This window comes from Epinephelus lanceolatus, chromosome 19 (genome assembly GCF_041903045.1).
Source record: "Epinephelus lanceolatus isolate andai-2023 chromosome 19, ASM4190304v1, whole genome shotgun sequence".
Classification (NCBI taxonomy): Eukaryota; Metazoa; Chordata; class Actinopteri; order Perciformes; family Serranidae; genus Epinephelus; species Epinephelus lanceolatus.
In genome coordinates, this window is record NC_135752.1 from 30,143,769 (window position 1) to 30,155,979 (window position 12,211).

The following is a 12,211-nucleotide window of genomic DNA, read 5'->3' on the forward strand; positions in this document are numbered from 1 at the left end:
GGGACGACATACTATACTATACTATGACTTTTTTCATGGTTTGGAATGACATACTATACTATGACTTTTCTTCTTGATTTGGGACGACATACTATACTATGACTTTTTTTCATGATTTTGGACGACATATTATTCTATGACTTTTTTCATGGTTTGGAATGACATACTATACTATGACTTTTTTTCTTGATTTGGGACGACATACTATACTATGACTTTTTTTCCATAATTTGGGACGACATACTATACTAAGACTTTTTTTCCATAATTTAGGATGACATACTATACTAAGACTTTTTTCATGGTTTGGAATGACATACTATACTATGACTTTTTTTCTTGATTTGGGACGACATACTATACTATGACTTTTTTTCATGATTTGGGACGACATACTATACTAAGACTTTTTTTCCATAATTTAGGATGACATACTATACTATGACTTTTTTTCATGATTTGGGACGACATACTATACTATGACTTTTTTTCCATAATTTGGGACGACATACTATACTATGACTTTTTTCATGATGTGGGACGACATACTATACTATGACTTTTTTTTCATGATTTGGGAAGACATACTATACTATGACTTTTTTTCCATAATTTGGGATGACATACTATACTATGACTTTTCTTCTTGATTTGGGACGACATACTATACTATGACTTTTTTTCATGATTTGGGACGACATACTATACTAAGACTTTTTTTCCATAATTTGGGACGACATACTATACTATGACTTTTTTCCATAATTTAGGATGACATACTATACTATGACTTTTTTTCATCATTTTGGACGACATACTATACTATCACTTTTTTTCATGATTTTGGGCGACATACTATACTATGACTTTTTTTCATAGTTTTGGATGACATACTATACTATGACTTTTTTTTTCATGATTTGGGACGACATACTATACTATGACTTTTTTTCCATAATTTGGGACGACATACTATACTAAGACTTTTTTTCCATAATTTAGGATGACATACTATACTAAGACTTTTTTCATGATTTGGGACGACATACTATACTATGACTTTTTTTCCATAATTTGGGACAACATACTATACTATGACTTTTTTTCATGATTTTGGGCGACATACTATACTATGACTTTTTTTCATAGTTTTGGATGACATACTATACTATGACTTTTTTTTTCATGATTTGGGACGACATACTATACTATGACTTTTTTTCATGATTTGGGACAACATACTATACTATGACTTTTTTCATGGTTTGGAATGACATACTATACTATGACTTTTCTTCTTGATTTGGGACGACATACTATACTATGACTTTTTTTCATGATTTTGGACGACATATTATACTATGACTTTTTTTCATGGTTTGGAATGACATACTATACTATGACTTTTTTTCATGATTTTGGACGACATATTATACTATGACTTTTTTTCATGGTTTGGAATGACATACTATACTATGACTTTTTTTCTTGATTTGGGACGACATACTATACTATGACTTTTTTTCCATAATTTGGGACGACATACTATACTAAGACTTTTTTTCCATAATTTAGGATGACATACTATAATAAGACTTTTTTCATGGTTTGGAATGACATACTATACTATGACTTTTTTTCTTGATTTGGGACGACATACTATACTATGACTTTTTTTCATGATTTGGGACGACATACTATACTATGACTTTTTTCATGATGTGGGACGACATACTATACTATGACTTTTTTTTCATGATTTGGGAAGACATACTATACTATGACTTTTTTTCCATAATTTGGGATGACATACTATACTATGACTTTTCTTCTTGATTTGGGACGACATACTATACTATGACTTTTTTTCATGATTTGGGACGACATACTATACTAAGACTTTTTTTCCATAATTTGGGACGACATACTATACTATGACTTTTTTCCATAATTTAGGATGACATACTACACTATGACTTTTTTTCATCATTTTGGACGACATACTATACTATGACTTTTTTTCATGATTTGGGACGACATACTATACTATGACTTTTTTCATGGTTTGGAATGACATACTATACTATGACTTTTTTTCCATAATTTGGGACGACATACTATACTATGACTTTTTTCATGGTTTGGAATGACATACTATACTATGACCTTTTTTTCCATAATTTGGGACGACATACTATACTATGACTTTTTTCATGGTTTGGAATGACATACTATACTATGACTTTTCTTCTTGATTTGGGACGACATACTATACTATGACTTTTTTTTCATGATTTGGGACAACATACTATACTATGACTTTTTTTCATGATTTGGGAAGACATACTATACTATGACTTTTTTTCCATAATTTAGGATGACATACTATACTATGACTTTTTTTCATCATTTTGGACGACATACTATACTATGACTTTTCTTCTTGATTTGGGACGACATACTATACTATGACTTCTTTTCATGACTTGGGACGACATACTATACTATGACTTTTTTTTCCATAATTTGGGACGACATACTATACTAAGACTTTTTTTCCATAATTTAGGATGACATACTATACTATGACTTTTTTTCATCATTTTGGACGACATACTATACTATGACTTTTCTTCTTGATTTGGGACGACATACTATACTATGACTTTTTTCATGGTTTGGAATGACATACTATACTATGACTTTTTTTCCATAATTTGGGACGACATACTATACTATGACTTTTTTTCATGATTTGGGACGACATACTATACTATGACTTTTTTTCATGGTTTGGAATGACATACTATACTATGACTTTTTTTCCATAATTTGGGACGACATACTATACTATGACTTTTTTTCCATAATTTGGGACGACATACTATACTATGACTTTTTTCATGGTTTTGGACGACATACTATACTATGACTTTTTTTCCATAATTTGGAATGACATACTATACTATGACTTTTTCATGATTTGGGACGACATACTATACTATGACTTTTTTTCATGATTTGAGATGACATGCTATACTATGACTTTTTCATGATTTGGGACGACATACTATACTATGACTTTTTCTCTAATCATCCTGTGATCAGTCTCATCCAAAAAAAGCTTACCTACACCAATAATCTGGTTTGGACTTCATTAACACGTAAACAAGAAAAAGATACACCAAAAAAAGATATTTTATTGCCAAGTCAGGAGCTGGTAGTTGATATAAAATAATACATAATATAATAACACGTGACAAATACATTGACACAAGAGCATAGAAGATTATTCCAATCCATACTGTGAAGATATTTCTTTGGAAATATTGTGACTTTGGGTCTGTGGCAACTCCCCTTTTCTCTGCCTCATAACTTTTTTTTTTTTTTTAACAAAGGAGTCCCTCATTTAAAAATCTTTTGTATGTTTTCAATATTCAACATGAAACACAGCAGCTGATGATGATAGAAGAGAGGAGAGAAGATGTTTCTCCAGGTGGTCTTGTGATGTTCCTCTTCTTCCCAGATGTCATCCATTGACACTGCATATCTAAAAATGGCAAAGACAAGCACCTCTCTTAATGAGCTTTCATTTTAATGAGCCCCACTAGTGCTATGTGCTTGTGTAAAACACAATCCTAAACCATAATAGCGGTGAATGAGACACTGCGGACAGAGCGCATTGAAATATACTATACTAATATATACTATGACTTTTTTTTCATGATTTGAGACGACATACTATACTATGACTTTTTTTTTCCATAATTTGGGACGACATACTATACTAAGACTTTTTTTTCCATAATTTAGGATGACATACTATACTATGACTTTTTTTCATCATTTTGGACGACATACTATACTATGACTTTTCTTCTTGATTTGGGACGACATACTATACTATGACTTTTTTTCATGATTTTGGACGACATACTATACTATGACTTTTTTTCATGATTTGAGACGACATACTATACTGTGACTTTTTTTTTTTCATGGTTTTGGACGACATACTGTACTATGACTTTTTTTAATGATTTGAGACGACATACTATACTATGACTTTTTTTTTTTCATGGTTTTGGACGACATACTGTACTATGACTTTTTTTAATGATTTGAGACGACATACTATACTATGACTTTTTTTCATGATTTTGGACGACATACTATACTATGACTTTTTTTCATGATTTGAGACGACATACTATACTGTGACTTTTTTTCATGATTTTGGACGACATACTATACTATGACTTTTTTTAATGATTTGAGACGACATACTATACTATGACTTTTTTTCATGATTTTGGACGACATACTATACTATGACTTTTTTTAATGATTTGAGACGACATACTATACTATGACTTTTTTTCATGATTTTGGACGACATACTATACTATGACTTTTTTTTCATGATCTGGAACAACATACTATACTATGACTTTTTTCATGACTTGGGACGACATACTATACTATGACTTTTTTTCATGGTTTTGGACAACATACTATACTATAACTTTTTTTTTTAAAACACATTTTAATGGCATACTTTACTATGAGTTTTGTATGATAATTCCTGGGCCATTTTTCATGGCATGCTGTCACTTTTTTTAATTTTAATCAAAAAGATGTAAGTTTCTATACTAATGATTCTCATGACTGGCAATTCAGGCGCTCCTCACAGCTGCAAAACATGAAGCAAATCATGGTTATGTTCTCAGATAAATAAGTACAGTACCTCTGAAACATCGTGTACATTTCTTTCTCTTTGTGAAGTTTGTCGCTGACAATCCAACTTTGCAGTTCGACATGCATCAGAGAACATATTCTGTAATTTCCTGTTGGTACAGAGAAAAAACTGAATTTATATGTTACACTTGTACACAAACTACAAAAGCTACTTTAAAAACTAAGTAAATTGTACTTACTTTTTGTCATGCTAAGTTTTATTTGACCTGTCAAACTTCATTTATTTGTCACCAACCTTACCCTCTCTATAGGTTGTTCTCACCACCGCTCTACGTTTCTCCTGGCAACAGCACTGGCACATCCCCAGGGGTCAGAGGTCGCGGGGAGGTGAGGGGGAGGACAAGACGCTCCCTGTCTGCCGACAAGCAGCGCTCAGCGGACAGCTCCATGGACTCCTCTCTTAACAGAGCCATCAGAGCAGCTCGGCACATGAAACACACCTCTGGACATATGGCTCGCTCCCTGGCTGCTGGACTGCACTACCAGCAGCTCCTGACTCAGACCTGAATTCACCTCACAGGCAGCTGAGACTGAGCAGCATTAACCTGACACTGAGGCCGTAAACATCACCAGGAGCTGAAGGGAGCGAGAACACATTCAAGAATAAAAAATCTTAAAGCCTTTTCTTCGTAACTTTTGTTTGGATCCTGTGTTTGAAAAAGAAGCTGTTACTGAAGCTTTGTTTACACCATTGTTTTTAAAGGTACTTTTATGGCGACATTTGAGTCTCAGGTGGATGAACATGAATTTCTCTAACAGTCAAAATAATAATCTCAAACGATGTGCTGGCATACATTGAAATAATCTAATCTAATAATGTAGTACTGTAGATCAGTTTGATAAAAATGTTCTTGATCATGTTGATTTCTTTTACAACAGGTTCATCATCAGAAATGAGAAGTTACAACTGTCTTGTAATGGTAACAAGTTTATTTGAGCTATTTATTGAACATGTGACTTTGCTTATTAATTGTTTGTTTTCAGATCTTTCCTTGTTTGACAAAACAAAAATAAGTTTAGGATTTCAGTGTTATTTTAGTTGCCATATACTGGTAAGCATTTTGTTTTCTTGTGCGCTACAAATGAAATGCACTCGCTCATTGCACCTGTCATGACAGCGTTAGTTCTGGATGATGAATCTATTTCATAAATGGTCAGTGGCTCATCGTCGTGTGAACCTGAGATGCTGGATATCCTCAAAATTAGTCTGCTTGTTTTTTTAACTTATTGCGTACGTTTGTATGTTTTTTAGAACTAAATTTTGTACAGTATTTTATCATAAACTTGCAAGCGTAGCTGTGTGAGCCAGACAAATTTTTTTTATAACTGACCAGCTTTATGTGCATCAAATATTCACACACCAGCAAATATGGATCTATATACAGGAGGGAATGCCAACACAAACAGAGGAATAACACTATTTTTACAGATTATTTTAAGAATCGTATTTGTATACATATACTGTAGAACTGTGGATGCTCAAGTGAATTTTGCTTTTGTTTTTTGTCCATTTAATATTTTTTTGTACCATCTATTTTGTAAATTGTAGATCTTTTTTTACATTTTGCAGGGAGTCTTTTCAGTGTCCCTAAGGAGCCAAATAAAAGGTGAAAATTAACATTTGGTGTCTGAATACTTTGCAATTTAAAATCTAAAGTTGTATTGAAACAGGAGTCTTTACTGTAATGGAAGCCAATTTATTAGACAGCCTTAGTACATATTAGGTACACATGGAAGTATTGTTTGTGCTTCAACACTCGCAAACATACAATCCCAATAAGTTAAACAGTTTTAGGACAGACTAATGCATCACTATTATTTTTTCTCTGATAAATAATTCTGATATAAATCAAGTCATCTGACAGAGTAAACCCTATACAACAGCAAATAATAATAGAAAAAAAATGGACACCGTCAAGCGTTTGCATCACAGAAAATGCATTATAGTGCAATATACAACTTGTTTGGCCAGGAAAGAGGGCAGGGAGGGAGGAAATAAAAGTGAAAAGGGTGGATTTAAGTTGTTTTTTTGTCTTTTGCAAAGCCATTCACCATTGGAGGGTTTTTACATTGCACCAGAGGAGGAAACAGACGCAAAAAATATAGATATTAGTTCTTTTTCCGAGTTGACCACTAACAGCTACAGCTAAAACATCACAAACACGGCGGCTTCACATTGACTTTTTTTTTTTTTAAAGGAAAAGTTATCACTACTTCACAGTCAGAAATATCACCAGTCAACAGTGAGACACTAAAACAGCAACATATGGCATACACAACACTACTCAGTGCATGGCCCAATTAAACATCGTTACTAACCAATGATAAGACTTAATCTGACAGGATACAATACTGAAATACAACTGGCCCTTTTTAAGATTATTCATTAAATATCAGCAAGCAATGGCCTTTGACATTAAAAGGTGAAGTTTCTCTGGAGAAAAGGAAAAAGGTTGTGGCAAGTAAATACTTTACAGTCTCAGCAGCTGGAGGAGGGATGATTCTGGCTTTGTACAGAGTTACATCTCTTTCGACTGTCTACCTAACCAAGACTTTTTAAATGAATATGTTAGCGAAAACTTTGGTTTTGAGTATCAGACACTGAGCGGACAAACTGGGCAACACTGCCTCGGCCATATCTTGCTATTCCTGTGGACGTGTCAGAATCAGTAGTTTGCTCATAAGGAAAGGTGGCTGTCACTATCCAATCCATATCAGCAACCCGATTTGTTCAGGTCCTATCCACTGACCAACTGGCCGTCCTGGCCTTAACCATTCGAGGTCAAAGCCTAACCCCAACCATCTTCCCACATGCGCAGAACAAATTGGGTTTTCCGGTACACATCAGGCAGCGACGGCGCCAAGCAGCACTCAGATTTTTTTTCTATCTGTAATCCCAGACACCAGGGAGGAAGACAAGAGAGATTCCAGAAAGTACAGCAATTGTCTCCACGGATATTTATCCAATGTGCCACATTTCCATGTTGGTTTTCCCTCAAATCACTATGGAGTCTTCCGGCGAATTTTGCCCCCATTTCCATGAAGTCAAACTTTACGGTGCAGCTCCACTGTACACGACCGAGTCACATAAACTCACGCTCACCCTCCTTGCCCAGCTCGGTCTGCATCCCAGCATGCTTTGTGCAGCAAATCAGTTGTTTCTCATAAACAATGACAGCAAATTTTGTGAAGCTGCACCATCACAGAGATGAAACTTTTCGCATCGCCTGGAATCTAACAACATTTTGTGAAACAATTCCTTCATGTCTCACAGAAAATAAACGGGGGCAAACTTCATGTCGCTTCACAAGATGGAATGTCGGCAGTGGACGGCTGCTGAAGTTAGCTCGAATACACAACAGTCTCACCATGAAAAACTATGAAAGCATCCGTATACATGTCTACCATTCTTGTAGCACTGGCCACTTCTCCGTCCAATCATATTTCCATCAAAACATGGTTGAAAAGACGTTGTTTGTAAAGTTAGCTGACGCATTCTAGCCACCACATTTATATCATCATAGTAGACCAAATCTTAAAGACACAACTGAGTATAAGGAATTAGATTGACATGGCCAAGGTTTTACCCAATAAACTGGTAGCTGAGTGTACAGATGGACCGTGGATAACGTTAGAGGAGTGTCTGTTCAGTTTTCGATACTCAAAACAAAAGTTTTCTGCGCAGTATTCAATCTCAACATCTTAGGAAAAAGTAAGTGCTAACTCTGCGGCTCCCAGAACATCCACAATGGATACAAACACATTAACAGTCCACACAAGTCCAAGCATGCTACTGAATACGAACATCTCAGATGGGCGGGGCGGGGTTGAGGGGTGGGGCTCATCTCTGATGAATATATTTATACCTATATATTGCATGTTGACTGATATGAGATATTTTACAACATCGACCTCTCAAACCGCACATCCCTCCTCGACCCGCTTCCAATAAAACTCACACCAAGGAGGAAACCCAAAGGAACAAACGAGAGAAAGTGTCTACCTTTTGCACAGGTTTCATAGCATACAATATTACATTTTGGTACTTTCAGTTTTAAATGGCCTTCTGTTGTGATATTTAAACCTCTTTAAATAAGTTCATTTAGCTGCATCCATTGTAAAACATGAGAATACTTGCAACAGTTTTAATCTTTGATACAACATATATTTTTTATCTTCTAAGATGTCTTTTTCTTCTCAAGCAAGATGCATACACAGTTAATGCAGGGTGTTTGGGGGGTAAAGGATACAGAGGTGAGACGGGTAGGAGGGGGGTGGGCGGGGTTAGGGTAAAGAGGAGACAGATGTGATTGGAGGATTTTAGCTTGTGACTTCCTCGTCTGGTTTGTTCATTGCCTTGAGCTGCTCCAGCAGGCTGGTGGGGGTGAAGATGTGGGTCGATCCTGGACACACGCACATGCATAAAACACACACAGAGACACACACACACACAAACAGAGCGTTAGATCTGCACGTGTGGAAGGAAACAGATGAAAAATGTGTTTTCAGCTCTTGCTATGATGCCTACTGTGCTGCAGATGAGGGCAGTCTCACATAATGTTTAACGTAAAGACAGAAGCGCTGAGCAACCCAAAGTTACAAAATCATAATCAATGAGCCAGCAGGTTCAAACTGATCAAAGAAGTTAAAAACTATTTCTAAAGGTGGGAGTACTGTTACTGTACTTGAGCACAAACGGCATTATCTCAGGGATACCTAGTACTCTTTATCACACTACATCCATCTTACAGCTGCAGCTTCTTGGTCCTACTTTAAAGAGTCAGTGTGCAACTCTGTAGAAAGAGTGAGAGTCACATTGGATGGCGGTTTTGTCCTAAAACCAACCCAAAGCGTCGGTTGTTGAAAGCCTGGGAATGAGACTCAGTAATCAACTATCTTTCTCCAGAACTGCATACTGTACCTTGAACAGAAGAGGTCGTAAAAAAGCTTCTTACTACTTAAAGGTTCAGTGTGCAGGATTTAGGGGCATATAGTGGCAGAATGGGAATAAGAACCACTGTGTTTTCATTACCTTAGAGTAAGCTGTTTGTATCTACATAGGGAGCGGGTCCTCATCCATGGAGTCCGCCATGTCACACCGCAATATTTCTACAGTAGCCCAGAATGGAAAAACCAAACACTGGCTCTAGATAGGGCCCATCATGCTTTCACATGGGCCACTTAAGTTAGCAGCCCCTCTGTGACGAGCCTAACAGCATTAGAAAAACACTGATTTCTAACGTGAAACTGTTTCATCTAGGGTGCCCTGCTGTGTTTGGTTCGGTTCAATAGAACTGAAGTTTGTTTGCCCCCTAAGTGCGGTTCATTTGGGCAGGTGTGAACACAGCAATCACACTCAGGTGTGCACCAAAACAACCAGACCGAGACCTTCTTGAAGAGGTGGTCTCGGTCCGGTTACAAACGAACCCTGGTGCTGTTCGTTTGTGGTGAGAACGTGTTCCGACCTGGATCTGAACCAAATGCAGTCACATGACACATTGTTTGGGTTAAACATGAGCATGTTACAGTCCTGGAGGATTATTAATGTGCGCCTCCTCCTGTACTGCCTTAATATGCACATTCAGCACATCCAATGCATCAAAACATTGTTTTCTAGTTGGAGCCGCGCCTCGTTTTCAAACTGTATGGTTTGACTAAAATGAACAATGACAGCAATATAGTCCACGATGAGCAGCGCTAAAATCAACCTGCGTAGTTGTCCCTCCATTGTGACATTAGAAAGTGTCACATTTATCTTGCAAGTGTACTCTTCTTCAACGTTTGCTTTACTTCCTGGATTTTTCCCACATGGAAATTCTGACCAATCAAGAGCAGCTTTCTCACACAAGGCATTTGATCTGGTCCGCTTGTAAATGCTGCCGTGAGAACATGAACCAACTCTAGGCAATTATGCAACTTTGTAATAAAATTCATCCCTGATTTGAACCAAGGCAAGCAAACTCCAGGTCTGAAAGCACCTTAAGTGTTATTTTGTGGCTTAAACCACCGGGTCCGTTTGTTTTTGAGAGGAAGAGACCTCTGCGGATTATTCTGCTCCCGTAACAAACCTCCTCAATGTCTAGATCTTAAGTTATCAGAGAGAAAAGGTGAGCACACATTAGCAGGTGCTATGTTAGCAGCCTGTCTGCGAATAGCAAAATAGTGTTTGAGAAGCATTGATTTGTAACATGAAACTACTTTATTCAGTGTGTTTACTAGTTTAAATCACATGGTCAGTTAGTTTTAGAGAGGAAGAGGCCTCTGTGGATGATTCGGCTCTTGGTAAAAACCTCCTGAACAATGAACACTAAAGGAATTCTAACCAGGAGAAGTTTCAGCTGGTTGCAATCTGCAATCCTCACCACTAGATGCCACTAAATCCCACACACTGCTCCTTTGAGAGACGCCTGTCAGCCTGTAGAAGAACATGTACTCTTAACTAATCTGAAAGTGAGAAAAACCCAAATCTAGAGGCATGACTTAAACTAGATTTACTGGACAGACTGAAATACCTCAACTGTCCATATCTATTTATTTCTAATTGATATTCATTTCATTCCAATCATTTATCTACACATCTCTTGATTTGTCTGTGCAAAGTACCATGTAAACATCTTCCACCTCTGACAAGAACTCTCGAGTCCTTAAATCTACAAACATACAGCCAGATAAAAACTCATGACATGAATCCATGTTAAATCACATGCAGTTAAACAATATGGAAGCACACAGATCAGTGATGGCGCCACACAACTGTCATGAATCTGAAAACTAAAAACAGCAGATGGGCTTCTAGAAAATCCTGCAACACCAAACCTGTCTAAACAGCACAGCCAATCAGGTGTTAGAAAATGTGCACATGACCGTGTGGGCCTTTAATTAAACAGCATGCAGACAGCTGAGAAATACTTTTAAGAAAAGCAAAAAAAAAAAAAAGCACCAAAAAGACAAAAGCAGATCTTCTCTACATGTCATGAAATCCCAAACCAGAGAGTTAGGTCTACTGTCTCTTATAAATATGAGTGAAAATGTGAAACTCAGTAACCCTGGTAACACAGATTGTTTTGACAGCTGAAGACACATTTCAGACAGAGTAAAACTTGAAAGGTGTTAGACTGGAGTAAAGCAAACTTCTCACCAAATTTGCCAATTTGGGTAATTTCTGCCATCTTAATTTTTTCTCATACAAAAAGGCACAAAACATTTGATTTACTCCTCACACCTGTCCAACATCATCAACAGTATTTGACCTTCATTGGTTTGTTTCTGTTGCAAAGCTGCGTGTTTCCTCCTGTTTGGTTTGATTAGCTGCTTTACCTCAAAGACATTCACCTGCAGTGAAACTAAACTGGACCCTGTGAGGGGTCACAACAGGAAGTGGAGGTAAAAACAGAAGAGAAAGAGGCAAGCCCATCTCGAGTTGGGTCGTTTTGGTGATGCGGGGGTCGAGGGG

At 36.8% G+C, this 12,211-nt stretch overlaps 2 protein-coding genes across 7 annotated transcripts in view; one reads left to right on the forward strand and one right to left on the reverse strand.

Annotated features, from left to right (window-relative positions):
• akna (AT-hook transcription factor) overlaps window positions 1-6,376 on the forward strand; it is a 35,301-nt gene extending 28,925 nt beyond the window's left edge. For 4 of the 5 annotated variants that reach the window (XM_033647256.2, XM_078162407.1, XM_078162406.1 and 1 more), the window contains one exon: window positions 5,010-6,376. In XM_033647256.2, the coding sequence (XP_033503147.2) occupies window positions 5,010-5,265 (256 nt within the window). In that variant the 3' untranslated portion in view covers window positions 5,266-6,376. The remainder of the gene's footprint in view (window positions 1-5,009) is intronic. The other variant, XM_078162408.1, reaches the window with a different exon arrangement.
• Window positions 6,377-6,439: 63 nt separating this feature from the next.
• Window positions 6,440-12,211, reverse strand: part of stxbp1a (syntaxin binding protein 1a) — a 43,007-nt gene continuing 37,235 nt past the window's right edge. For both annotated transcript variants that reach the window (XM_033647260.2, XM_033647259.2), the window contains one exon: window positions 6,440-9,161. In XM_033647260.2, the coding sequence (XP_033503151.1) occupies window positions 9,079-9,161 (83 nt within the window). In that variant the 3' untranslated portion in view covers window positions 6,440-9,078. The remainder of the gene's footprint in view (window positions 9,162-12,211) is intronic.